The 26,313-nt window shown below is 39.4% G+C and overlaps 2 protein-coding genes and 1 pseudogene across 4 annotated transcripts in view; all 3 read left to right on the top strand.

Moving 5' to 3' along the window:
* The first annotated feature begins 1,914 nt into the window (after positions 1–1,914).
* Positions 1,915–10,444, top strand: LOC148372284 (uncharacterized). Of its 3 annotated transcripts, none has more exons than XM_088326938.1 (3): positions 1,915–2,000; positions 4,097–5,827; positions 8,202–10,444. In XM_088326938.1, the coding sequence occupies exons 2-3, from the start codon at positions 4,121–4,123 to the stop codon at positions 8,520–8,522; spliced, it is 2,028 nt and encodes a 675-aa protein (XP_088183064.1). In that variant the 5' UTR covers positions 1,915–2,000; positions 4,097–4,120; the 3' UTR covers positions 8,523–10,444. The 3 variants fall into 3 exon arrangements, with proteins under 3 accessions (XP_088183064.1, XP_088183063.1, XP_088183065.1); XM_088326937.1 differs by lacking the exon at positions 1,915–2,000 and adding an exon at positions 2,015–2,243; XM_088326939.1 differs by lacking the exon at positions 1,915–2,000 and having other exon boundaries at positions 3,886–5,827.
* A 4,860-nt stretch (positions 10,445–15,304) lies between these two features.
* Positions 15,305–15,447, top strand: LOC148372283 (U2 spliceosomal RNA; annotated as a pseudogene).
* Positions 15,448–23,195: 7,748 nt separating this feature from the next.
* LOC148372281 (uncharacterized) overlaps positions 23,196–26,313 on the top strand; it is a 28,305-nt gene continuing 25,187 nt past the window's right edge. Inside the window, exon 1 of the mRNA XM_088326935.1 lies at positions 23,196–23,348. The gene's annotated coding sequence lies outside the window, so the exon portion shown is untranslated. The remainder of the gene's footprint in view (positions 23,349–26,313) is intronic.

The raw sequence follows: 26,313 nt of genomic DNA, 5'->3' as shown, positions 1-26,313 counted from the left end.
GCAACGGTGAGTTAGGCCGACTTTATAGTTCTCGGTATCATGTTTCAGACGGATCTGGATGTTTCTCTTATGGGTATATTTTGAAATGGTCAACATATCCTGAATCCCAAGAGTTTTAGATTTCTAATTATTTGTGGCATGACGTATTTCAGTGACTGGTGACATCGTACAGACACATATTTGTTTATCAAAAGTGCGGTGGCCCTACCGGCGGGCCATCTGAACATGAAGGGATTAAGGTACCATATATTATTAATTTCTTTTATTTATAATTATTTCTGAGTAATGTCTTTCTTTGTCAATATCTCATATTTCCTTGTGGGTACTTTCGGCTTTAAGTCAGGTGCATTTTATGTATGTACAAATGTGTTTTCCTTTAAACAATGTGCTAGGTGCGGCTTATAATCAGGGGCACTCTATAGATAGATAGATAGATACTTTGTTCATCCCCGAAGGGAAATTCACATTTCCAGCAATATCCCTGAGCTGAGAACAATCGAGAACAATCGAAAAAAACACGGGAGCTGCTGGAGTGGCTGCCATTCGTGACGGCGCCGGAAGAAAAGATTCAATTTGAATCATGTACAAACAAACAAACAATTGAATCATGTAGTCTGAATTTGGACTGTATAGTACTTGAAGTAGGCGCGCTCGTACTTTCCATGCAACATAAACAAAAAGAAACTAAACAATAACAACTAGAGAGCCATACGCTTGGATGAGCATGAAGTCATTCTTCATACCACTCTAACCCCCCCATTCCTCCTACTTAACGTATTCTTCCTGAACAGCTTTGCTAAAACTAATATTAAAGCAGATAGTTGTGGTGGAAAAAAAAATATAGGGGTTCTTTTAACCCAAAAACCTCAGCATGAGGAAATTAATCGGGGCCACACAAGTGGTAATCCCCCTTCTAGGATTACCAGACTGCAATAGATGTTGCATTGGGTAATAATACACAAAATATAGTCAGCATCAATAAAAATATAGGGAATATGTAATATGCAGAGCACATTAGGTACGGGGAATGGGGGCTGGGAGGAGTGCCAAAGGTCATTTAAGGCTTGTCCCTGCAGTTTGTCAGTGTAGCATGGAAATGTTGAAAGTAAGAAAAGGCCTACCTTAGGCAAAGTCCAAATGCCAACCACAAAAGATGAATAATAAAGAGTTTATTTGGGCCTGTTTAAGAAATGCATTTGCACACGCATCATCAAAGAGATGATTGGGCCTGCAATGATGACACTTGCCAGTATATGGCAGCAGAGGGTAGCAAAGTTCCAAATTCCTTACGGCTCCAATAATAAGAGAAAATATTCCACTTCCAACTCTTTAATACTTTGAACGACACACACTACATTTGAACATAATAAAGATAGACTATAAAACATTTTAAACCAATTACTATACCTTTGAACAGCAGTTGGATGGCAGACACTCGTACGCCATTTTTGTATTTTGGCATAATTTCCTTCTTCTGGTTGATTGTTATCCTCAGCGTTTTTCCTCTTTCACTTCCCCTGATGATTACTTTCTCGGGGCCAATTATTTTGAAGGAAAGGGGCAATTAAACACTCTAAACAACAGTAAGTTTTCAACCCTGACCTCGAACCGTCTCTACCCTATTAGCCAAAATGGCCGCTCATTTCACTTGGCCCCACGTTCGGGTGTGTTCGGGTATGCTCGGGTGTTTTCAAGTTCCGATTATTGAACAAATTATTACTCGATTTTTTTCGATTAAATAATGATCTGTTTGAGTACTGAAGTAATATTTTTTTAAAATTAAAAATTCAAGTGAAAGTTTAAATTGATTCGAAAATATCACCAAGGTTGCGGGTTCCACGGCATCTAAAGTGCCTAATAGGCTGAGCACGATCTCTGCTCCTCCATAGCAACCCCTTCCCCACTCGAAAACTAGCGACCCCTCCCTCACGGAGCCCCAGCCAGCATCACCCTCACTCGGCTCAGACATATTTGGTCCTCCGGAAGCGACCGCCAGTCGGGTAAGCCAGTCCATTTCCCGGCGGTTGCATTTGGGTGGAGCACGTTGTCTTTTTAAAAATACTTTATATTATTTCAAAATGAATTTCCGAAGCGTCGTCAAGAGCAACGGGGATTTCGAAAGAGGAGGGGAGGAAGGGGGGCGACCGTAAAGTTTGTCCTGCTCGAACCCTCGGCTTATAAAATGGCTGGCTGGAGGTTCGAGGAAGAAGCGGTGGCGGTTTCTCTTCCTGCATCGAGGAATTGTAAATATTAACTCGTGTGCACGCTTTTCGATGCCTCGGTGTTGATGGCCGGTTGGCGATGTCGCGGGTTCGAATCCCCCCCTTTTATCCCCCCTTTATCGCGGAGCACTGACAGCTCGGACCCTGGACTATACGTAATGGCGTCTTTCTTTTCGTCGTTACTATTTTTACATGTTTTCATCAAATTCCTTTTATTTACCCCGTGTGCTCCGATCAGGAAGTAAAAGCGAGGTGCGGTGTGCTTGAGCAACCTCCCCCCTCTCCTCCCACACCTACCCTTGAAGATTTTATTTTCTCTTCCCCCCCCTTCAACGTGTTTCATAATTTAACCGAGTGTCAGTGAACGTCACATTTGATAGCGGCGCGTGTAGTTTGGCGAGGTCACGTGACTGGCTCATTAGCATCTCGCTCACTAACTTGACCCACATTCACGTGTCCTCGTGTTACGACGGCGTACGTCGGTACCCATCGTACCGTGTTATAATGATAATAACTGCATTACATGCATACCTGTCAAGCTCCAGGGCTCCATGCCCTTACAAAATGTTTTATTTTCCCTTACAAAATACAAAATAATCTTACACCATATTTTTTTTCCCCCAAACGTGTTTATTTATGTAGTTTAACATGTTATATTTTACATGTGTTTCATCATATCACACATATTGTTAATTAACATTTTTTGTGAGATACTGAGTTGCTCGACATAAATGAGGTTTATTATAGTAAAAGTTTAAAAATTAAGTCGCTTGGACGTTCACTGTAGAAGGAAAAAATACTTGCAAATGTAATTTAGTAGAATAATACATTTTCTTATTCAAATTGTGAATTCATTTTCTGCATTATATTATTGTTGGTAATATACTGATTAAAGGGATAACCACAAACCTGTCTTTTTTTATTTTCTCCTTTTATACTTCCTTTTTTTCTTAACTTCTTTATACAACAATAATAATTTGTAATATAATGGATCAGAGCAAGTGAGCGGTTTGAGAGCCGGCGCTCTTTAATGAGTTGAGCCGAAAAAGCCGTTTCTCTAAAAAGAGACGGACTTCCTTTCACTACATGAAATCCGAGGCGGCGGATGCATGCGCACAGTATACAACGAAACAAAACGATACCGAGATAGAGGCTACCGCGGCGAACTCGTTTGACTTGATTGATTTGCCGTTTTGTGATAGTCGGTGTATACCAGATGGTACCCATCATTGACAAATTTGTGTTTTTCCATACAGATTTTCTTGTACGTCGTACATGTCTTAAAATGCATAATAAACGTACTTAGTACGGCAAAAACGTACAGGATGACGGATATGTACACGAGACATTGAGTTATTAGTTATTAACAATTCAATTCACAAACGGTAGACTATGAGGTGGAAACAAGAAAATTACAGTAGACCCCGGGATATGACATGAATCCATTCTGAGGAGGAGATAGCGAAGGGAAATTGCCCTAAGGGGGATCAAAACCTGTGGTCATTATTTACAAAGCCCTTGTACCAAGTCAAAAACCTTGAAATAACAAAGCACAACTTATTTATAACATACATACAAAGGTTTAAATCACGATAAAAATATTCGACATTTAAGGACTAATTTATATTTTATCTACCTTTGGTGTTACGTGACCTGAGTTGGTATAGTGGAGTAGCGGGTGAATGCAAATGGTGGTTGTGATGACAACAGCAAATTGAAAAGTAAACTGTTCTTAAAACTTTAATTCATGAGGATTGTCATGCCCTGATAATTGCAAGCTTTGTTTCCATGGTTATCATGTTTACAAGACATTTCAAAAGTTGTGAACGCGAAACTGTTTTGTACTAATGTGCTGTTATCTTCTTAATTTCTAGACGTCTAAATGGGTTTGACCCAAAATGGACGCTCAGCTGGCTACAGTCATGCCAAGAAGCAACTCGCAGGTCCAAAATGGCGTACCGTTTGCCGTATCGTCCCAAATCCCGAGCAAGGAACCAAACCAAAACTTGCACGTGGCAATTTCGGTTACCACCCGGGCAGGTAGCCTGCCGCAGTGCCCCATGGACCAGAATGCTCTGCATATGAACGGAAGAAAGCCAGCGGTGGGCGGGACTTACGAATCCCAGGAAACGAATGAAACTCAGGGTTTGAGAAAACCCTCTGGAAACCAAATTGTGATTCCTTTTTTGAGCCAGAACCCCAACAGCGACCTAAGACCCACCAAAGACTCGCAAGTTGGTAGTTCTGAAGAAACAAACCAAATATCTTTTGTTAAGACCAATGACATTTTGGATGCTGAGATCATAAAAGTTCAGCAGTTGGGGACAGAACACTTGGAATGCCCCGGTCTTAAATCTCCTAAGGTCTTGCCATGGGCAGAGGAACAAAGGGAGCCTCTAGACTTGAGTCTCCCCAAGAGGAGAGAAAACCGAGACTTGTGGCACGGACGTTTTTTGGACTCGTGTGAGGGCTTGCTGATCATGGAGGTGGACGAATACGAGGGCGAAGGGGACCGGGACGTGGTGGAGGAGGACGACGAGGGACTGCCTTCCTTTTACCCTGTCCTCAGCCAGGACCTTCTTCTCATCGACGACCAGGGCATCCCGTACACCCTCAGCCAAGACGGGCTCAGGGTCCCTCAAGTCGATGTTGCAAATTTTAGGAAACCGGTCGAGAACAGTGATGCCGAGCAGTCCCCTGCTTCACTAAGTTTAGAATCTGGACAAAGTTTGTCTGATGCACTAAATGCACCTTCTGGTGATGTGATGACGTCGAGAATGGCCGAGTCACCGTCTCCAACCCCGCAAGACTTTGAGACTAATCCTCTTGAGGATTCTCGACAATCCATCTCCAATCAGCCCGTTCAGATCCATACTATCCCTTCTTCCACTGCTCCAATCCTGCTCCCTTCTTCGCCAGTGAGTCTTTCTCTTCCGATGTCTGTCACCCCCAACAGTGCCCCCATGCTCCTCCTCCTTTCCTCTGGGGATGCCACCACCACACCTATTGCCATCCTGAACCCCTCAACTGGTCAATTGTCCCAGATCTCCCTTCCTCTGGTCTCCGGTAACCCGCTGCCTCATCCTGTTGTGGGACTGAACAACCAATCCCTGGTGCTACCAGGTGGATCCGCCAGTGTCCTTGTTTCTAATCTGGCCACTTTGTCCACTTCAGTCGCTACAAACCTCTCCGACTCCGCTGTTGGAACTGAAGCCATACCTGCAGATCAGGACTCAAATGAGCGTGATAAGCCATCACCCGCCGCTATGGCGACTCCCGACTTCTCAGACGCCCAATCCCTAGACCTGGCCCCTCTGATGGACTCTGAACATTTACCTCTGGATGACCACATGTACTTCTCCAGCGCTACCGCTCCGCCAATGCAGCTGAAAATGGAGCCCCTGGATCTGCTGGACCCACTGGACCCCCTTTCTCCTACGGACCCCTCGGACCCTTCTGCCAGGCGGGTGCTCTACTGCCAGCTGTGCCCGCGGATCTTCTTTTACCTCTCGGACTTAGAGCGCCATGCCATCACGCACTCACAGAAGAAGCCTCATGTTTGCCAGCAGTGCGGCAAAGCCTTCAAGCGCTCTAGCCATCTTCAGGTTTGTGTTCAGCAACTGTCGACACAAATTACGTTCAAGTCATTTTTTACAGCTCGGGAACAAAAATCTGGAAAAACAAAGTACTCATTCAACACTGAAAAATAATCTTTTCTTCTTCGTAAAAACTGATATTTCGTCAACATCTTAGTCCATTTCTTTGACAAAAACTGGCTCTGAAAACTGGCATTGTCGTTTGTCTTTGGTCAAAACTTCTTCACACCGAAAACAAGCTACCTTCTTAAACGCTGAAAACCAAAGCCAAATCTCGCCAAAATTTGTAAGAAAAAATTGTGTTTTCTCTCATCAAACTAGGTCCATTTCTGAGCCAAATGGCTAATGACGTTTTTTCTGGAAACTAGAGTTTTCTTTGTCCCAAAAAAAACCTACCATTGTCGTCTTCTTCGCCAAAATCTAGCTTCAATTTCTTCAATGCTGAAATCTGTGCATGGAATTATGTGCTTTCTTTTTGATGGAAAAAAATGCAGTTTATTTTGCCTAAACAAGTGACGTCTTCTTTTGAGAAAACTTCTTCACAAAAAACTAGCAATGTTGTCTTAGAACTGGGGTGGGCTAACTTTTTGAGTCGCAGGTCGGTTTCAGTTAAAAGATTTGGCAAATGGGCCGGGCTAGGAGGAAAAAAAAAGGAATGACTGATTTTAGTCTCAAATCCGATACCTGACACTGGGGACAAAAGTGGCACCAAAACCACATTTTTTATTGAAGTACTTTATTTACAAATACATGTTTTGTCATTTTCATCTTATTTGTTTGGTGGGCGGGACTGATCAGCATGATGGTGATGGGCCACATGTGGCCCACAAGCCACAGTTTCCCACCCCTGCTTTATTAGACTGTGTTGTTTAGATTGCCCATTGATCACAGCCTTATTCCTTATGTATGCTCCCTATTTGTATTTCTTTATCTCATCATAGTACTTTGAAACTGGCCCAAGTCATAATATTAGTGCAATGTAACAATATGGCATCGTAACAATAGTAAAATGAAAAGTAGTGCAATAAAATTTAGCAGCAACGAAATTTCCAAGTAAGTCGCTATATATTTATTTTGCAAACTTGTTTAGGGTAGTGGCGTGATAAGAATCCTTTAAATGGCGATGTTGTGTAGCCTAGATGGTAAGGCGCCGCTTTGAGACTGGGAGGTCGGTGGTTCGCGCCCCGGCCGAGTCATTCCTAAGACTTAAAAAGTGGTCGGCGGCGCCCTCTGTTGGCTGCGGCTGCATCGGCTCGCTACAACGGGTCAGGTGCAATCGACATTTCGTTCTGTGTACATTGTTACACAGAATGACAATACAAGGAAATTATTATTTTTATTATTATTATTGCTTCTTCCCTTAGCATCACTTCAAACCTTGGGACCCATAGCAAATGAAGATGATACAAGAATAGTGTTGTATCCCTGATGTTCAGTGTTTACGAAGCACATGAGACTGAACTGAATGAAGAGACAAAGAGGCATTGTGGGAGGTAGTTCATTTCGTATACATTAGTGGGGAAAAGGCTGCAATTCTACCGTGGAGTAGGCTGTCCAGTGTCCTTATTGGTGCCCCGATGACCCATGCAGTTAAGGGTACCGTTGCTGTGAAAGTGAAAATGTTGTAAGGCGGGGATGCTGTATTCCAGGCTCTACTGTAGTTCAGAGCTACTGCAAACAATCACAAGAAGTCTCAAAGGGTTGTAAAGACTAAGGAAAATGAAGAAACCTTGAGAAGGGGCAGCGCACTAGGTAATCCCCCTTCCAGGATGACATTAAATGTTGCACGTGCACCATGAGTCAATACACAAACGTCATCCCCTGTTCCAAAATCTTGACCGGGTCCAAGTGCCGGTATGATCAAAATTGATGCACTGTGCAACTATCCGGCTCATACTTCTCCCTCAAGGACAAGAAGACAACGGTATGAGGTCAACATCATTCATAAGCTATTGAATATAAGTGTTTTTTTAAGCCAAGATTTGAACGCTTCCCCTGGGTTTGCATATCGAACCTCAGAGGGCAGAGCATTCCACAGCACCAAGGTCTTAAATGGGTAATGCTCTCAAGCTTACGGATTTCTTATTGGGTCTTGGGATCACTAGTAGACCGGCGCTTCCTAGTTAAAACTCCAAGCAGGAACATAGGGGGAAATTAAATGAGAAAGATATGATGGGCCAAGTCCATGCAATTTTTTTTACAACGCTAACAAATCTTAAAATGACAGGGAGTCAGTGCATGTATGCCAATCAATGCGATCAAACTTCTTGTTTATGTTAAAAGCCTCGCTGCAGCATTTTGTACCAGACGAGAGGTAACAAACGCATGAATTATAATTATTTTGCTTATGTAAAAACAATCTTTCCTCGTTTGACTCCACCAGAGACACAAGCACATCCACACGGGTCAGCGCAACTTTGTGTGCCCCATCTGTGCCAAGCGCTTCAGGGAGGCGGGTGAGCTGCAGCGCCACCAGCGGGTCCACACGGGCGAGAAACCCTACCAGTGCCAACTCTGCCACACGCGATTCGCCGAACGCAACACACTGCGACGACACACAAAACGCAAGCATCCTTTCCATCAAGCCGCTGTGGAAATGCTCAACAATACCCACGATCGCCCCCTAGAGGGCGAGGAACCGGCTGAATGGTACAGCTCCACTGTGTCTCATTTCCAAAACTCTGATTCCGAAACAGAGGCTTGAACGGACGTAAACGGGAGCACTTGCAATATTTGGATTTCTGTTTTAAACAATATATTTTTACGAATGTATGCTGACTGTCACCGCATTTAAAGACCCTGTAAAGAGCGCTTCGTTGTGCAGGATGATGAGGTCATTTTATATTTTTGGGGGAATGAGAGGTTTTTCTATTCCAGGGGTCTCCAACGTGGTGCCTGCGGGCACCAGGGTACCTCCTCAGGTCAGCTGAGGTGCTTGTGGACCTGTTCTGAAAATAGAACACCAGTGCTGGGTCATTGTGATTTTATGGTAAAATGATCTTTGGTGGTTGAGTCTATTTAACTCTGATTCCAACCATTAACATAGTAACGACATAATGATAACATTAAGTTAATATTTTAAAAATGCATATAAACTGAGTGCCATTTCTGCTATTTTGTTACAAAAAGTAGCTTTCGGCTTGAAAAAGGTTGGAGACCCCTTCTCAATTCCTCAAGAGAGCTCTTGTTGTTCGACATATAGAAGGTTACATATTTTTGAGCCAACACACTGCAGAAAAAAATCCAGTTAAATTATCTTAAAATCAAATATAATATGCAATAGTAATATTCTTTTTAGGTGACTTTTCCCCCCCCGAAAATTTTCCTTATATAAATTGAAAACATATTTTCATAATGTATGTGTTTAGAATTTATTGAACCAAAAATATGTATTGTTTTTTGAATAAGTAATACGGCAAAAATAGAATTGCTGATTTGGCAGACATTTTGCTCAGTTACATTTCTGAAAAAATAATTTACAAATTATATTCAAAAATATTTAATAAAAATGTTACAGGTACTTTTTTACAATAGAAGAAAAAAATGAATAGCAGAATATTATCATTATTGTATTTTTCCTTAAATTACTTTAGGAACTATTTTTTTCTAAAACATGAAAATAAGCAAATTTGTCTGTTATTTGGAATTTAATTAATTTTAGGGAATGTTTTCTGTGGTAAAATATGACAAATGAAAAGGCTGATTTTGCAAAAATATCTTGTATTTTTACCAATTAATTTAAGTTTTTTTAGTCCATCATGAAAAAAAAACCATTAAATTAGTAAATTATATGTAATCTGGAATTAATTAAAGATATCATTTATTTTACAATAAAATTTGAAAAGCAAAATGGCCATATCGGATAATTAAGCTATTTTCAAGTATATTAAAAACGTATTTTAAATTACATTAAAACACATTATTTTCTCTTATAAAACAGTAAACAACGAAGATAAAACTTTGATTTGATTATGATTTAATCATTTAAATCCAAAAGAATTAGTTTGTTTGTATTTGTCCTTTTTAAACATCTTTTTCAGGTAAGAAAAATACATATCCAACATAGTAGAAAGGCAGCAATGTTGCTCATTTTAAGAATATTTTTAATACAAATTAAAAAACAACTTATAATAAAAAAATGCTATGCCTTATGAAAAAAAATGCTCGCTTTTATTGCATTAAAAATGTATACATATTTAGGAATGATGATCAAAAATTTAAAAACTAAGAAAACAAATATATTCACTTTACAGGGCCTTTAATGTCCATCAAATACTTTTATTTTTAATCCCGACCCTTTTTTGCTGGTTGTGACTGCGCAATAGTTTAAAAAAAGTAATTTAGTCAAACTGGTATTCTCACACAATCAATGAGACCTTAAAGTGCTTAAAAAAACAAACTTGAACGTGAAAACGGGGAGAGCTGCGCTTGCACTTACCTTGTCGCAAAATGTATATTTCGTAATGGAACACAAACACTGTGAGTCGTTTGCACTTGTTTTATTTAGCACAAGATTCACTTTTTTAGGTGGCTGATCGGGAAGAAGATTTTTTGGGTTGTTTTGATGTATTTAATACGTACATTTTAAGACCAAATTTCAACATTATATATAAATATATATATGTATATGAGTCACATTTTGTTTCTTTGTGAAGTATATACAATTGCATCTAATACAGTTCCAACTTAGTCCTAGCGTTTTTTTTCCTATACAAAAACGTTTTGAGACCTACTTCTTCATCACCTAGCTTTATCTTTCGCCAACAACTAGCAGTGTCTCCCTCTCAAACCACTATCTTGTCATTTTGTTCCCAGAAAAACTTGTTGTTTAATGGCCAAGAATTTAGCTGCAAATTGCGTCACCTTCTCCTAACCAGAAAACGATCTTTTATTTACTGGTGAAAACTAGCATCACTAACAAGTTGTGTTGTATTCTTTTACAACAACTAGTCATGTCCTCTCCTAACACTAGCGTCTTCTTGTTAAAAAGAAACTAGCATCGTTATCTTATTGCCATAAATTAGCTGAAAACCTGCGTCAGCTTCCTCTAATCCGATAACTATCTTTTCTTGAACGCCAGAAACTAGCATAGTCATCTTCTATGCTTAAAAATCGGTTACCGTATTTTCCGCACTATAAGGCGCTGCAAAATATCTTATTCAATGCCAAGAAACAGTGTTTTTTAGACTAACTAGTGTGATTGCGCTCCAACAAATTGTGATGTATTCTTCTATAACAACTAGTCATGTCTTCTCCCACTATTAGCGTCTTCTTGTTAAAAAAAATTAGCATTTTTATCTTATTGCCATAAATTAGCTGAAAACTGGCATCAGCTTCCTCGAATCAGAGAGCTAACTTTTTTTCAATGCTAGAAACTAGCATTGTAGTCTTCTATGCTTAAAAATAGGTTATTTGATGCCAAAAACTGTGTTTTCCTTGCCTACTAACATTATTTTTCGCCAATGACTAACAATGCCTTCCTTTCACACCACTATCTCATCATTTTGTTCCTAAAAAAACCTAGCATTTTTGTTTAATGGCCAAGAATTAGCTGAAAAATGCGTCACCTTCTTCCAACCAGGTGAAAACTAGCATCAGTGTTTTCTACGCTGCGAAATAGCTTCTTATTCAATGCCAAGAAACAGTGTTTTCTCAGCTAACTAGTGCTATCGCTCGCCAACAAATTGTGATGTATTCCTTTCCAATAACTAGCCATGTCTTCCCCTACTCCTAGCATCTTCTTGTTAAAAAAATAGCATTGTCAAGAACTAGCCATATCTTCTCTTACAACCTGTGTCTTTGTTATAGACATAAACTAGCATTTCTATCTTATTGCCATAAATTACCTGAAAACTTGCGTCAGCTTCCTCTAACCAGAGAACTAGCTTTTCTTCAATGTCAGAAACTAGCACCAATGTTTTCTACACTTGAAGGTAAGTTATTTGTTGCCAAAAACTGTGTTTTCCTCTGTAATTAGCGTTTAGAACTAGTAATATCTTCCTCTTTAACAACTACTGTACCTATGTTTCCTCACCAATAACTAGCATCTTTTCATCGCAAGCTTTGTTGTTTTATAATAATAATAATAATAATAATAATTTCCTTGTATTGTCATTCTGTGTAACAATGTACACAGAACGAAATGTCGATTGCATCTGACCCGATGCAGCCGTAGCCAAGAGAGGGCGCCGCCGACCACTTTTTAAGTCTTAGGAATGACTCGGCCGGGGCGCGAACCCGAACCTCCCAGTCTCAAAGCGGGCGCCTTACCATCTAGGCTACTGAGCTGGTCATCACCAAGAATGTGCAGAAAACTATAGTTATCGTCTTCTACGCTGAAAAATAGCTTTTGCTTCTACATAAAGAAAGTGAGCAAACCATCAATGTTAATTAAATCAACGTTCAAGCACAAACATACAAAAACTAGTGTCGTCTTTATCAAGGATAAACTACAATTTTTGTTTTCCTTACCCGAAAACCTGTTTTATTTCCCTACACGATGAAAAATCACTCTTTCTTTTTAATACAAACAAGTGTTATCGTTATTTGAAAAAGTTGGTAAATTTGTTCTCCAAAAACTAGCCTCCATGTCTCCCTCACTGAAAACTCAAATCACCTTCTTCTAATCCGAAAACTAGCTTCTTCTCTAAAAATGAGCCTGAGCGTTATACTCTAAGTTGAAAAAAAGCTTTTTATCATGTGTCAAAAAACTGTTTGCCTAGCTAGCCAGAGTAAAACGGAGTGAATTTTCTTCACTAAAAATTAGTGATGCCTCTCAAACATCTAGCATCTTTTGTTTAAAAAAAACCCAAATCTAGCATTGTAGTTTTAATCGCCAAGAATTAGCTGAAAACCAGTATCACATTCCTCTTATCGGAAAGGTAACTTATCTTCAATGCCAAAAATTTGAGTCATTGTCTTTAGCTCAGGAGGTAGAGGGCTCGTCTTGGGATCAAGAGATGGTATGTTTGACTACCGTGTTATATGTCGAAGTGTCCTTGGGTAAGACACTGAATCCCTAATGCCCCCGATAAGCAGGTCGGTGCCTTGCATGACTGCATGGCCGCTATTGGTGTGTGAGTGTGTGTATTAATGGGAAAGTGTGAAGCACATTGTAAAGCGCTTTGGGAGGTCTTCATTGACTTGAAAAGCGCTATATAAATGCAGACCATTTATCATTTACCATTCTATGCCGGGAAATAGCTTCTTATTCATATGTAAAAAACAGTGTTTTCCTCGCTAACTTGCGATATCTCTCTTCATAAATAATTTTTGTTCTTAGAAAAACGAGTTCTGTCGTATAACCAAAAGTTTGTTGAATATAAGTTTCACTTTCCTTTAACCCGAAAAGTAGCTATTTCAATGCTCAAAACTTTATTTAACGCAAAAAATAGTGTTTTCCTAGCTACCCAGAATTAGCTCCCACCAAAAACTAGCATTGTCGTTTTCTCCAACTGCCAATGTCTTTGTCGCCACCAACTATCAATGTCTTAGCCTTTAATAAGTAGCGTCTTCTCGTTAGAAAGAAGCTAGCAATGTCGTTTTTCCGCCCAAAATTAACTGAAAACTTGTGTCCTTTTTCCCCATCAATGCCTAAAACTAGCGTCATCGTCTTCTACTCTGATAAATTTTTTGGTTTGAACAAATTTATTGACACTAATAACAGAAAACAATACAATCTCAACAGCAATTAAGCACATTCACAATATTATATTTCAATATGACGTTTAACAGCAAACACAATGTGAGGTTTGAACAACCCTTCTCGAAAATCTTAATAGCAATCAAGCATATTCACAATTTCATTATATAACATCTTTGTTAGTGTCAATAGATCCGTTTCTCTTTCCCAACTTTTTTTGGTTTGAACAAATTTATTGACACTAACAACAGAAAACAATCATGACAATCTCAACAGCAAATAGTTTCTTATTCAACGCCACACACAACGTTTTCCAAGCTAACCAGCACTAGCTCTCTATTGGTATCAGTGTTGATAACACCCTTTTTGGTATTGGTGCCAACACAAGCCTTTTTGCAAATGTATTAGCTGCTCTCTAGTGGTTAGATAACTTCAATAATAATCATAAAACATAGGGGGGCTAGGGACAGATACCAGGTATTCCAATTAGTGCCGATACCAACCTCTTTTTTGAAAGGTATTCACTGCTCTCCAGTGGCCGAATCGCTTCAATAATAATTAGACTATTTAGTAATGGTTAAGCTTTAATAATAGGTTTTGGTATTACAATTGTTCCAATACCAACCTCTTTTTGTAAAGCTGCCCTTTAGTGGTTAAATAACTTAAATAATAATTATTACATTTAGGGAAGGGTGTGGACCGACACCATGTATTTGTGCCGGTACCGGCCCTTTATAAGGGTATTTACTGCCCTCTAGCGGCCAAGAATTAATCATCGCATTTAGAAATGGGTGATGACCGGTAGCAGGAATCTATCTTAGTACTGATAACAGCCTTTTTTTGCAAATGTAATAGCTCCTTTCCACTGATCTTATAACAATTAAGGACTATAAAATGGCAGAATAATAAATAAATGCTATACTAAAAAAAATGCTGCCATTGGCAATGACACCAGTCGTAGGTAACAGCAAGAGCCGGCTGCACCGCGAGCCCCTAAACGCAACCCCGAGATCGACAGACAGACAGACAGACAGACAGACAGCAGTTGCAATTTATTTTCTACGTATGAGTCTTAAGTTTATCCTTTTTTTTATTTTAACTTAAGATGGGTGATGGCCTTTTATAATAACGAACTAGAAATAATTTAAAAAAGCATAATTTTATGGAAATTCAAAGAAAGAAATGTATTTTTTTCTGAGGTACACAGCTCTCTTTTTCATATATCTAATAACTAAAAAGATATGAGTGGAAATGAGTAAAAGTACCGTGAAATGCTTTTTTTTTGTTCATTTGTTTTTTAGAAATTTGTAGCATTTTGTATTCATAATTCATAATCTTCCATTCTAGAATCAATTTAGTTTATAAAATCCCCAGCGAATGGCAATTTTTAAATGGCAGTTCTCCTTTTGGCCGCATGAAGACGCACTTACCACAGTGATCACTTCAGACCTTTCTGAAGCGTTCAATACGTCCTGCAGCACAATCTTTCATTTTTTTAAAAGTGATCGATTAACCTTATCAGTCATTTTTTTCTCTGTGCAAATATCCTGTGAGTTTTGCAGCAGGGAGCTTTCTCAGAAACGTGATATTGCACCAAGGGAAAGGTTAACATCACGCAGGGCTCAGCATTAACACCCAGGGAGGGCATTTTGTGCAGCAATGAAGGACTGTGACAGGTGGCCGTCATAAAAAGGAAACGTGATAAGCGCTAATAAGCAATTACATCATATTTACCTCAAATTGCGTGCGTGCAATGAGGTCCCAGGCTGGAAAACAAGAGGCTATTTTGATCCTTACCTTTCAGCTGGCTGTGGTTTTTGGACTGTGTAGTCTATAAAGCTAGGACCTTATCTTTGCCATTGGGCCTTGTGATGTCACAAAGCTATGATCTTTGATTTTTGCAACTCGGAGATGGCATAGGAGCTTGCTCTGTCCACTCCACGCAACGGCCCGGTATTGCAGTACCTCCGGGAACGGTGCATTCGCAATGATCGCAGCAAGGCTTTAGGGCTAGGACCTTAGCTTGGCCTTTTGGCTGAGAGTAAGTGTCCCGGCTCCTAGGCTTTGTAGCGTATTATGAACTGACCGATAACGGATAATGGATAATGATTTATGAACAAGCTAAATAACCCTTAAAACCCCTAAACCCCCCCCCCCCCTAGACTGAGAATATTTTGTTTTATTCCATTGAAAACATGACAGAGTTAGCATTGTAAGCTTCCTTTAAAGACTTGACCCAAAAGTCAGTTCCATTTCAAGTTTAAAATAAACGTTTAAAAAAATTTGATAACATGTTTCATGGAATAAGAAATAGCGGTAACATTTAGCCTTAACGTATGCAGACAGAAGAGCAGCTTCAGCGACAGACTGCTGTCACAGTCTTGTACCACGGACAGACTGAAGAGATCTTTTCTTCCTCATGCCATGAGGCTCTTTAACTCCACCCGGCGGAGTAAAGGCCCACATTAAACCACACCCCTACATTGCATATTACCGTATTTTATAGCAATGTGTATTCTGTGTAGCACTATCTAGATACTCTATACAACACGCTACAGTGGGTATTAGCACGTCACATTGGCTATTTGTAAATTGTATTCCTTTTGCTTTATTATTGTATTGTTCTCAGTGCAGGGATGCTGCTGGAAATGTGAATTTCCCTGTGGGGATGAATAAAGTATCTATCTATCTACCTATCTATCTATCTATCTATCTATCTATCTATCTATCTATCTAGCTAGCTAGCTAGCTAGCTAGCTAGCTAGCTAGCTAGCTAGCTAGTTAGCTATCGATCTATCGATCTAATGCTTAAAGCTTTGGGCTAGCAAATAGCATACAAGTATTTTTTTTCCTTTTCCATTTTTGTTTATTCTTAAACCTTACCTTTTAGCCTGTATCAAAAATGAATGCAATTGGGAATATTTTCTTTTTTTCTGTTAAATATATGACAGTTAGCATTGTTATGCTAAAAATACTCACACTGTATTCGTGTCTTGAGTAAGAGTCGACAAACTGGTTCAAAAGTTTAAAACAAACGTGAAGAAAAATATGTTAGATTTTAGAAAAGAAAATAATCCAGACTTACCTTAACACTTAAAGCTAAGGGGCTAGCAACTAACATATATGTGTGGCATTTTTCTTATTTCTACCTTTGAATAAAAATGAAAATATTTGACTTTTCTTCCATCTACCATAAGACAAAATTAGCATTAATCTTAAAAATATGATAACCGAATTTATTCTCTATTAAAATTATAAAGATAAAAAAGAAAAAGGTCGTTTTTAATTTCCAGTTGAAGATAAACGTGAAAAATGAAAAATACATGTTGCATTTTAAAGATAAATTATGCTAATAATAAATTCAGCCTTAACTTAACACAAATGCTTAAAGCACAGGTGCTAGAAACAGACATGAATCAGAAAATTTTCATTTTAATTTTAAAAAGGAAAAATAAAACTACAGTATGCTTCATTTAAAAACTACTTAAGTATTCAACCTTAACTTAACGCTAATGCTAAGGTCTAGCAACTAGCATACATATATGTTTATTTGTTTAATGATATAAACACTCAATATGAGAACCCAAAGATGAATTATATTTCTTCAAATAAACATAAAAACAAGGAAAATGACTTTACGTGCAACAAACCTCAAGGATTCACCCTAAATTTAATGTTAGTGCTTTAGCAACTATCATGCATGTGTTTTTTGTGTTTTTTTTTCCCTTTTTTCTTGCTTCAAGTACCGTACTTGATATTAGAACCCAAAAACAAATATTATTTCTTGTCCCCCGACAAATATGAACAAATATTTTCATTTAAAGTCAATAATAACATAAACAAAGAAAGAATATGTTTCATGTGGAAAAAAAACAACACAATAATTTAGCGTTAATGCTATAATTTAAAGCTGAGGGCTAACAACTACCATACATGAGTGAGTTTTTTTTCTTCTCAAAACTTTGAGCACTTGTCGTAAGAACTCTAACTAAATTGTATTTAATTGCCAACAAAAACACACATATGCAAAAAAAACGAATATTTTATCCTTTTTTGGATCTAATGGGACGAAGAAAATGTCTTTCTGATAATTTAGATCTTTTCTTAGTTTATACAAGATTTTAGGGTAAAAAACTATGAGTATCATTTTTCTTGTTTCCATTCAAAAACAACACAAACAGATGAATTCATTGTGAAAGTTATTTGTATTTTATTATTTACAATTTTTTAAATCCCATGTGTGACATACTGTTGCAGCTTAAAAAAGAGAAAGGTTCCTTTAAAAATCAATCCTGCGTGCATCATCTTGACACTCTGCCTTTTGACATCTACTTAAAATGGTATTAAGTCCAATAAGCTGATTATGCTTTTAAATATTAGACATGTGCGAAGGAGATTTCATCAGATACCAGTTTGTCATTTCTATCATTGTACACTTTTTTTTTCAATTATATCATTGTCGCTATAAGCAAATAATGTTTCTGTTCTTTGATATCCACACCCCTTATAACTGATCTCCTTTCGTAACCTAAGATAAGAAAATAAATCAAAAAGAAATGAAGAAAGAAAAAGAAATGGGTCAGGGAGGACATCTAGAACAGGTTGGAATTCCTTATCTGAATCCTTCTCTCCTTGTCCTCCTTGCAAGTTCAAATTTCATTGATGTCTTCTCTCTTCATTCTAAGTGTCTAATACATTTTAAACCTATCAAAACCCATGGTTGGCATTTTTCTCTCCTCCATTCCCAAAATTCTTGGGGGGTACCCAGTACATGGTGTACCTCCCTTGTGCCAAAGTCATCTTGCGACCCTAATGAGGACAAGCGCCACCGGATCCAGTAGCGGCCACCAGAACCATGCGGGCTTGCCAGAAATATTAGCCTCGGGAAAGTGATTGCTAGCATGCGTGAGGCAATAACCTTTCGGATAAAATCTGCAAGTAGATCAAATATTTATTGAATAATTTTAAAGCTTGTTGCATGTTAGCTAAACGTATGCATGTCGAGTGTCTGTGTTAACCTATTCTCCTATAAAATGCGGGCCTTCAGAAGCCAAAGCTGGCCAAAGATAAATACAAATCTTTCTTACAAATAGAATACATTTTGTAAAAAACTGATGACTTTATTTTGAAAATACCTGTATTGTGCAATTTTAGTTATCTCATTGATTGTTGTACAGTAATTGTATTTTAGGTATATCGCTAATATTTTTTTGTGTGACTATTTGTTGTTCTGAAACATTTGTAATAGAAGTATTTTATTTTTTATCCTTGTGAAAGGTTTTCAGGGTTTCTATGGGTGCTTGAAATCCTTGAAAATGCGTGAATTTTAATGTTATCTTCTAATGTTGTTTGGAAAGTGCTTCAATTTTAGGTAAATCCTTGAAATTGTTGCCATGTTTCACATAAGTATGCTTAAAAATAACGTAGACACTGCTCTCTTGTGGCTTTAACTGCCATTGCATATCTTCTTGCTTCCTGATTAACGCCAGCTGGTATAAGTTTGTACCGCATCGTCCTACTAAGCGTCATCGGCACCTACGGGTAGCGCCCAGCAGGACAGGTGCATGCAACACCTAAACGGGCCACTATAAAATGTTGATTAGTGCAAGAATTATGTATTAATTTTTGATATTTTTTATGGGTGATGCAAAAAATTAGGCTGTGTTTTTGTCTATGAACATATTTACACACTTATTGTTCAGATCCACAAATGTATTCGCGATTTACTGAAGATCTGAAAATCACATCATGATAAATGCACACGCAAGACTAAAAATTATCCATCCATCCATCCTTCCATTATCTGCACAGCTTATCCTCAGTAGGGTTGCGGGGGTGCTGGAGCCCATCCCAGCTATCTTCGGGCAGTGGGCAGGGGACACCCTCAACTGGTTGCCAGCAGGTTGTAGAGGCACATAGAGACAAACAATTCACTTGGTCATTCCCACCTAGGGGCAATTTTGACCGGCCAATTAACTGTTTTTAGAATGTGGGAGGAAACCGGAGTGCCCGAGGAAACCCACGCAAGCACGAGGAGAACATGCAAACTCCACATTATGTAAATCGCAGATATTTTTGTGGCTCTGCAAAATACATGGTTCACACCGGATTTTATTATTTTAAAGGTACGGGAGAAATTGGAAAAATTGCTTGAATTTAGCCATGAAAAAGTAATACGAAGTCTGTTTTTTTACATTGTATTGTTAACACTATCTGCACTTTCTGACTTTACTTTCAAAATTATGTGCTATGGAAGGTGTAATTGTCACGTTGACAGAGTTATATTTGTATTTTCCTTTCATTGCTGCCTTTTTGGGTTTGACTCTCTTGGCTTTTGTTCTGAAACAGTTGTAATAAAAATATACATGGATTTTTTCAATAATGTTGAAGTTTGTACTGTTATATTTCAGTGCCTAAAAAAACTGCGCTGTTTATTGAAATTATAAACCATTTTAAGAAGAGAGGGGTTCAGTTGTTTAAACATCATGAAAATTCTGTCATGAACCGGAACAGGAGGAGAACCCGAATGCGTGACTATCTCAAACAAGCTTTTATTTTACAGGAAATGGGGCAGTCAAGCGGCCGACAAGATCGATACCAATTGCACGAGCAGATATTGGACAGATGGGGTCGATAACGGACAGGACGGGACAGACAGGATTGATATCAAAACTGGATATCGAAATTAAACAGGACAAACTAGACGGGAACGAAACTTAAGATCGATATTAAACAAGACAAAATAGACGGGAACAATACCGGACAGGAAACCAGCAGGAAACCGGACAGAGTCAAAAACTCAAGTCTTGCGGGTTCAAAGGTTCGTTAACGGACAGACAAAAGGTGAGTGAGAGCACTGAGCTTAAATAGAAGGGAAGCCAATCTGTCAATGCGCCGGAGCTGGCGCCACACGGGCGAGGCCAATTGGGCGCCATGGCAACCGTGACAAATTCCAAGCAAAAAAGTATTGGTATTAGAACGGTATCGATTGATACTACCCTGTATTTACTTGGGACGGATCGATGCATAAATTCCCATAATTGCCGACACCTACTGTTGTCTCGTCATGCCCTGTTACCCGCATACCACTTCAAAGGGTTGTTGTTCTTCATCGCCTAAAAATAATCTTAAACTGGTATCACCTACTGCGATTACCGAGACCTTGAAAAAAAACAGTATTGCCACCGATTCTCACCAATTCCTGTTTATAATCAAAAATGGCATTGTTTATTTACCCCCCTTTGCAATCCACCCCGACCCATATTCTCTTACCTGTTTTCCTGTCATCCCCCGCAACACCCCCTGCCCCTTCAAAGTGTCGCTGTACCTTATTGTCCAGAAAGTAGCCTATACTGTTATCGGCTGACACTCTGTTAGTGCCAATACCTTTAATTGGTCCGGTATCGGCAATGATGCAAACCCATTCCTTGTCATAATCCAAACTGTCATTACACCCCCTGTCTTTGTTTTTTCTTGCCCTTTCACCCCACGCCACCCATGTTTTCCCATCATCGCCAGCGCTCCCCCTGCCACTTCGAAGCATTGATGTGCATCATCGTCCAGAAAGTAGCCAATACTGGTATCGGCTACTGCTCTGTAAATACCGAAACTCACTCATCCCTTTCCATAATCCAAGGTGGCCTTTCACCCCCATGCACCCTAGCCATGTTTTCCTGTAATCCCCTGCAACCGTTCTTACCACGTCATCGGCCAGAAAGCAATCTCTCCTGGTATCTCCTACCGTTGCTTGTATCGATACCTAGAAAAACGCTGGGATCCTCATAAATACTCCCTGTTTTTTGCCGTAATCCAAAATTGCATTGCTTTTTTTACACTGTTTTACCATCATGCCCTGTGCCCCCTGCTATCATCCCCTGCGTCCCCCTGTTTTTCATCATCCAGAAAGTATTCTATACTGGTATCGGCTACCACTGCGAGTACCGATACCTGGGAAAAAAAGATGGCATCCTCACCAAAACTCACCCATTTCTTGTCATAACCCAAAATGGCATTGTTTTTTGTGCCCCCTTTGCAACCTACCCCCACCCATGATCTCTTACCTGTTTTCCCTTCATCGCATGTGCCCCACTCACTCTGCATCTTCAAAGCGTTGTTGTTCTTCATCATAAAGCAACCAATACTGGTATCAGTTATTACTACGAGTACCGATACCTTGAAAAAAACTCCCGCATTCTTTGTCATAATCCAAATTGGCATCGTCATTTTTTCCTCCCCATTGCACCAAGCCTCCAACCAATGTTACCTCTAATTTTCCATGGGTCTGAGCGTTCACACAAAGACGGTGAGCAACGCTTGAAACAACAGTGAGCAGCCATAATCCCAAGTGTGGCAAGATAATTAATTATCAAACATGTCCAAAACTTGACATCAAGTTACATTTTGCTGAATTTCCGGCAATGCAAAATTATTTTTCTCTTTTGAATTGACTCATGTACTATTGCAAAGGTTGTACGGCCTACAAACGTGGTTTGTTCTTACAATTCTTTCACAAGATATCCATTTCTTTTTATTTCCCGATATATTTTGTCGCATAATATTAACATTTTTGGGGGCTTATTTAGTCGGTTGTAAGATACAGAACACAATTTTTAGTGGAAGTACAATGTTGGGAACAAGATTCGCTTGATATAATTGGAAATTATTTGAATGCGACACAAACTTTTTCCTCTTTTTTCCGTGTTTTTTTTTTCTACTTTTTTGTTACTTTTTTCTTTTTGTTCTCTATTTACTTTTTTCCTACATTTCTTTCTTTTTTTTCTGGCTTTTTTCTAAATGTTTCCTTCTTTTTTTCTCTTCCTTTTGTTTCTTTTTTCTCAGCTTTTCACTACTTTTTCATTTTGGTATTTTTTTCTTCTTTGTTCTATTCCCCCGTTCCTTTAAGTCATGTTGTGCATAATTTTACATAATATTTGGTCATGTTGGGATTAAAGAAGCAAAAACAACCTGAAGAGCCGTTTAGGACCCGAAAGAGCCAGTTCCTTTTAGTGAGCCGACCCGAAGAAGCCGGTTCTCTACTAACTTTACTCAACTTCATTCCACTTCGACTCGACTTCAAAATACCGCATTTAGGACACAACGTCAGGGGAACCCGTGTATTTTTACCTTCATGCACTGTAACTTTGACTTAAGTCGCTTCTTAATGAGTAATTTTGAGCCCTCATTTTTGTGCGCTGGCTAGATTTTCTTGTGCGCTGAGAATGTGCGAGCAGTGCACAATTGCGCACGCGTGCAGCTTAGAGGGAACACTGCCCCCAACCCATCTTCTTTTACCTGTTTTCCCGTTGTCCCCTGCAGCCTCTCCCCTGCCACTTCAAAGCGTAGCTTAGAGAAGTCCCCCGTCCCCTCCGACCCACCTTCCCTGCAGCCTGCTGAACCAGCACACGCATGCCCGTCCATCAAAAAGGAGGAACAGGTGCTCCTATATTGCCCCCAACCCCACTTTAACACCTACGTGTATCCCTGTGCCGTTTTTCTTTTATATATTGAGGTAAGATGTGTATTTACACATGCATGCGCAAACATTACATGTCCAAACACTTTTTGTTATTTTTATTTCTTATTTCTTTTTCACTCGGGGCGGTGGCTGTGACAAACCGTCGCGGCTTTAAAGTTGACTTCTACTGTAACTGTATCGTATAGCATGACTCGCTGGCGCATGCGCACTAGCGCACGGGTCAGTAAATTGCTTTAGGGGGCGGAAGGGGGTGAGTTGCTTCGGGGCAAAGCGAGAGGAGGCGACAGTCAGATTTGGACCAAAGAAAGTTGGTTTCCACGCGTGAACATGAAAAGAACATGAAAGACGCGAGTGGCCATTCAATTTCATCTTAAATCGACTCCACTCCACGTGAGATTCACTCGTCCTTTCGTGTGAGTATATTCCTTTTACGGGGTTTTATTGAATTCTAATATTTATAGAATTATAACTGTATACGGTTTTTCACTTCAATATTTGAAGAGGCTTATATGTCACTTTGTTTTCATCAATAAATACAATTGAGAATTTTTGACTTTTGCTGACGATAGTGGCTTCCAAAGGTCACGTGACTTTTTAAGCAGCCGCCATATTGGATTATGAGCAACAATGGAGGAAGACACAAACACAATAGTGTTGGATTTGAATGATAGGCTTCAAAAATGTATACTTTTACATTTTTTTAAGGAATACTTGTTGGCTTGGAGAGGGATGGGCGCGACCAGGCTTTGCTTCCCCTAGACACACCACAGGAAATGGTACCCCTAAGACCGTAGTGGTTAAGGGATGCAGTACACCCACCCACAGTTTTTAACAGGGTTGGGTAGGGTTACTTTAACTTGATTACTTTGAATTACTTTTGGATTACTCCAATACTAAATATGCTAATAAAAGACAATAGAAACTAAATATGAATAAAATGACTACATTTTGTGCAGGCTTGGGGAGTAACGGAATACAAGGAACGGCAAAATTCATGTTGGCAAGCTGTTTGGATTTATTTTCTTTTTCTTTCTGTCGCATGTTAGTATTGCCGGAGATCAAAGAGATCAAAGCCAGGTGAGAAAGCTCACCACGTGTTGTGAATCAAAATTTTATTCATATTTAGTTTCTTTTGTCTTTTATTAGCATATTTGGTATTGGAGTATTCCAAAAGTAATTGAAAGTAATCAAGTTAAAGTAACCCTACCCAAATACATTTTGAGAAGTGAGACAAAGACAAATATCTGCAATGACAGGGGCTGGTAATGTACCAACGTGATTGATGCCATCCTCCATAAACTCAAAGAAGATGCACGTTAAGGTTAATTAACAACGTAGACCTGGATCAAATGAAAATCGACAAGTTTTCATTGGATCCCAAGGTTTTACGTACAATCTCATACCCGCAGTTTGTAAACTCCTTGAAATGCCAACCAAGCCCGTCCACCCTCGACCACCTTGCTTCCCATAGAAGCCTCGGTCCAATGACAACTAGTCACTTATCGTAGAATACAGGTAGATTTTGTCATTCACCTTCATATTTTCCTCGTATGTAGTCTTCCAAACCGGGTTTGTAAAGTACAGACACTCCCCTACTTCCGACCATTTAACTATCGAAAAACGGTAGATACGAACATTTTTTTCGGGATGTCGAAAAATGTCCGGACATTGCTGTAAGTTAGATTTTGTATTTTGCGCACCTTTTTCCGATTACAGAGCATTACTGTGGTGGTTCTTTCCACCGCTACCGGTGTGTGGTGGCGCTCTAAGAGGTGAACCGGCATCCAACCCGAAGAAGAAATCCGTTTCCTATTCCTAGTTCGTGTGTAAACATTCTATACTGTATCCCCAGCGCGCTAAGAACATTGACATTTTTTTTAATATCTCGTGCATCCATTCAATATGGTTGGTGTGAAGTGTAAAGAAGAGGTCAGCCGTTTCATTTGAAATGAAAGTGGAATAAGAAAGCTTTATGCGGTTGAGAAAATGGTTGGATCGCTTTTTGTGGCCACTTTCTACCACCATCAAAAAATATTTAACTTTAAACTTTTAAAGAACACCTCAAACTACGCACCCCGCCTTTAACTTAACGCTAACGTTTAATACTTTGGCATAGTGAACTGGTGAGGAAAGCGAGCTCTGTTGTGGGCACAGAGCTGGACAGAGCTGAGAGATGGGCACTGAAAAAGCTGCAGTCAATCATGGACAACTCATCACATCCACTACACAGCATCCTCTCCAAACGGAAGCGCAGCTTCAGCGACAGACTGATGTCACAGTCTTGTTCCACAGACAGACTGAGGAGATCATTTCTTCCTCATGCCATGAGGCTCTTTAATTCCACCCGGGGGAGTAAAAGCCCACATTAAACCACACCCCCTCATTGCAATATTACCGTATTTTTATTACAGATTGTATTTTATGTAGCACTATCTAAATAATCTCTATCAACACGTTACATTGGATATTTATGTATTATATTCCTTTTACTTTATTATTGTTTTATTTCGAAATGAAATGATCTGCATTTATTTAGCGCTTTTCAAGTCAATGACTTCCCAAAGCGCTTTACATTGTGCTCCACGTTTCCCAATAGCGGCCGTGATCTGTGCAGCCATGTAAGGCGCTAACCTGCTTATTGGGGGTATTGGGGGTTCAGTGTCTTACCCAAGGACACTTCGGCATGTAACACGGACAAGCCAGGATTCGAACTGGGATCCCTTAATCCTAAAACGATCGCTCTACCTCCTGAGCTACTGCCGCCACAACACAACACAAGGATTCTCTCTCTCTCTCTCTCTCTCTCTCTCTTTCTCTTTCTCTTTCTCTTTCTCTTTCTCAACGGGCATAAATGCAATTTTTATGTATTAGGCACTGAATATTCAAATCCAAACATAAATTGCCCTTCATTTCAGGTGGAAAGAATGGAGAAAAAAAAGTCACCGCTCATGACACAAATTTGGTCTTTCAGCCCCCCACCGTTGGAAATCCAAAGGGGATAATAGATAGCAGCCAAACGGTGCAGTTCAGTTTAGGATCGCACCCTTTAACAATCCGAACAAGAAATAAAAAAGCTCTTTGCCAGCCTCTGCTCTCAGCAATAGTCGATCGAGGATAATGGATCACAGCCATAACTGTTTATTTCCTATTTGGCAGGCTATGACGGCATACCTCCCAAAAATATGCATTCTGCTGGAACCCGCTCGCCGCAATATTGGATTGGGGATAAATAATCGAGGCTGCATGAGTCCAGTTCATTATAGGGGGGTCATTTGAGTGCAGTTCACTTCTTGGTGGACAGAACAGCAAAAAGGAGCCACTACGCCTAAAAAATGTGCTCTATTGGCTCACGCTTGCACCAATATGCCATTGGAGATA

This window comes from Urocampus carinirostris, chromosome 2, assembly GCF_059441175.1.
Source record: "Urocampus carinirostris isolate Australia breed hairy pipefish chromosome 2, RoL_Ucar_1.0, whole genome shotgun sequence".
Taxonomy (NCBI): domain Eukaryota; kingdom Metazoa; phylum Chordata; class Actinopteri; order Syngnathiformes; family Syngnathidae; genus Urocampus; species Urocampus carinirostris.
This window is presented reverse-complemented; position numbering and strand designations above follow the sequence as displayed.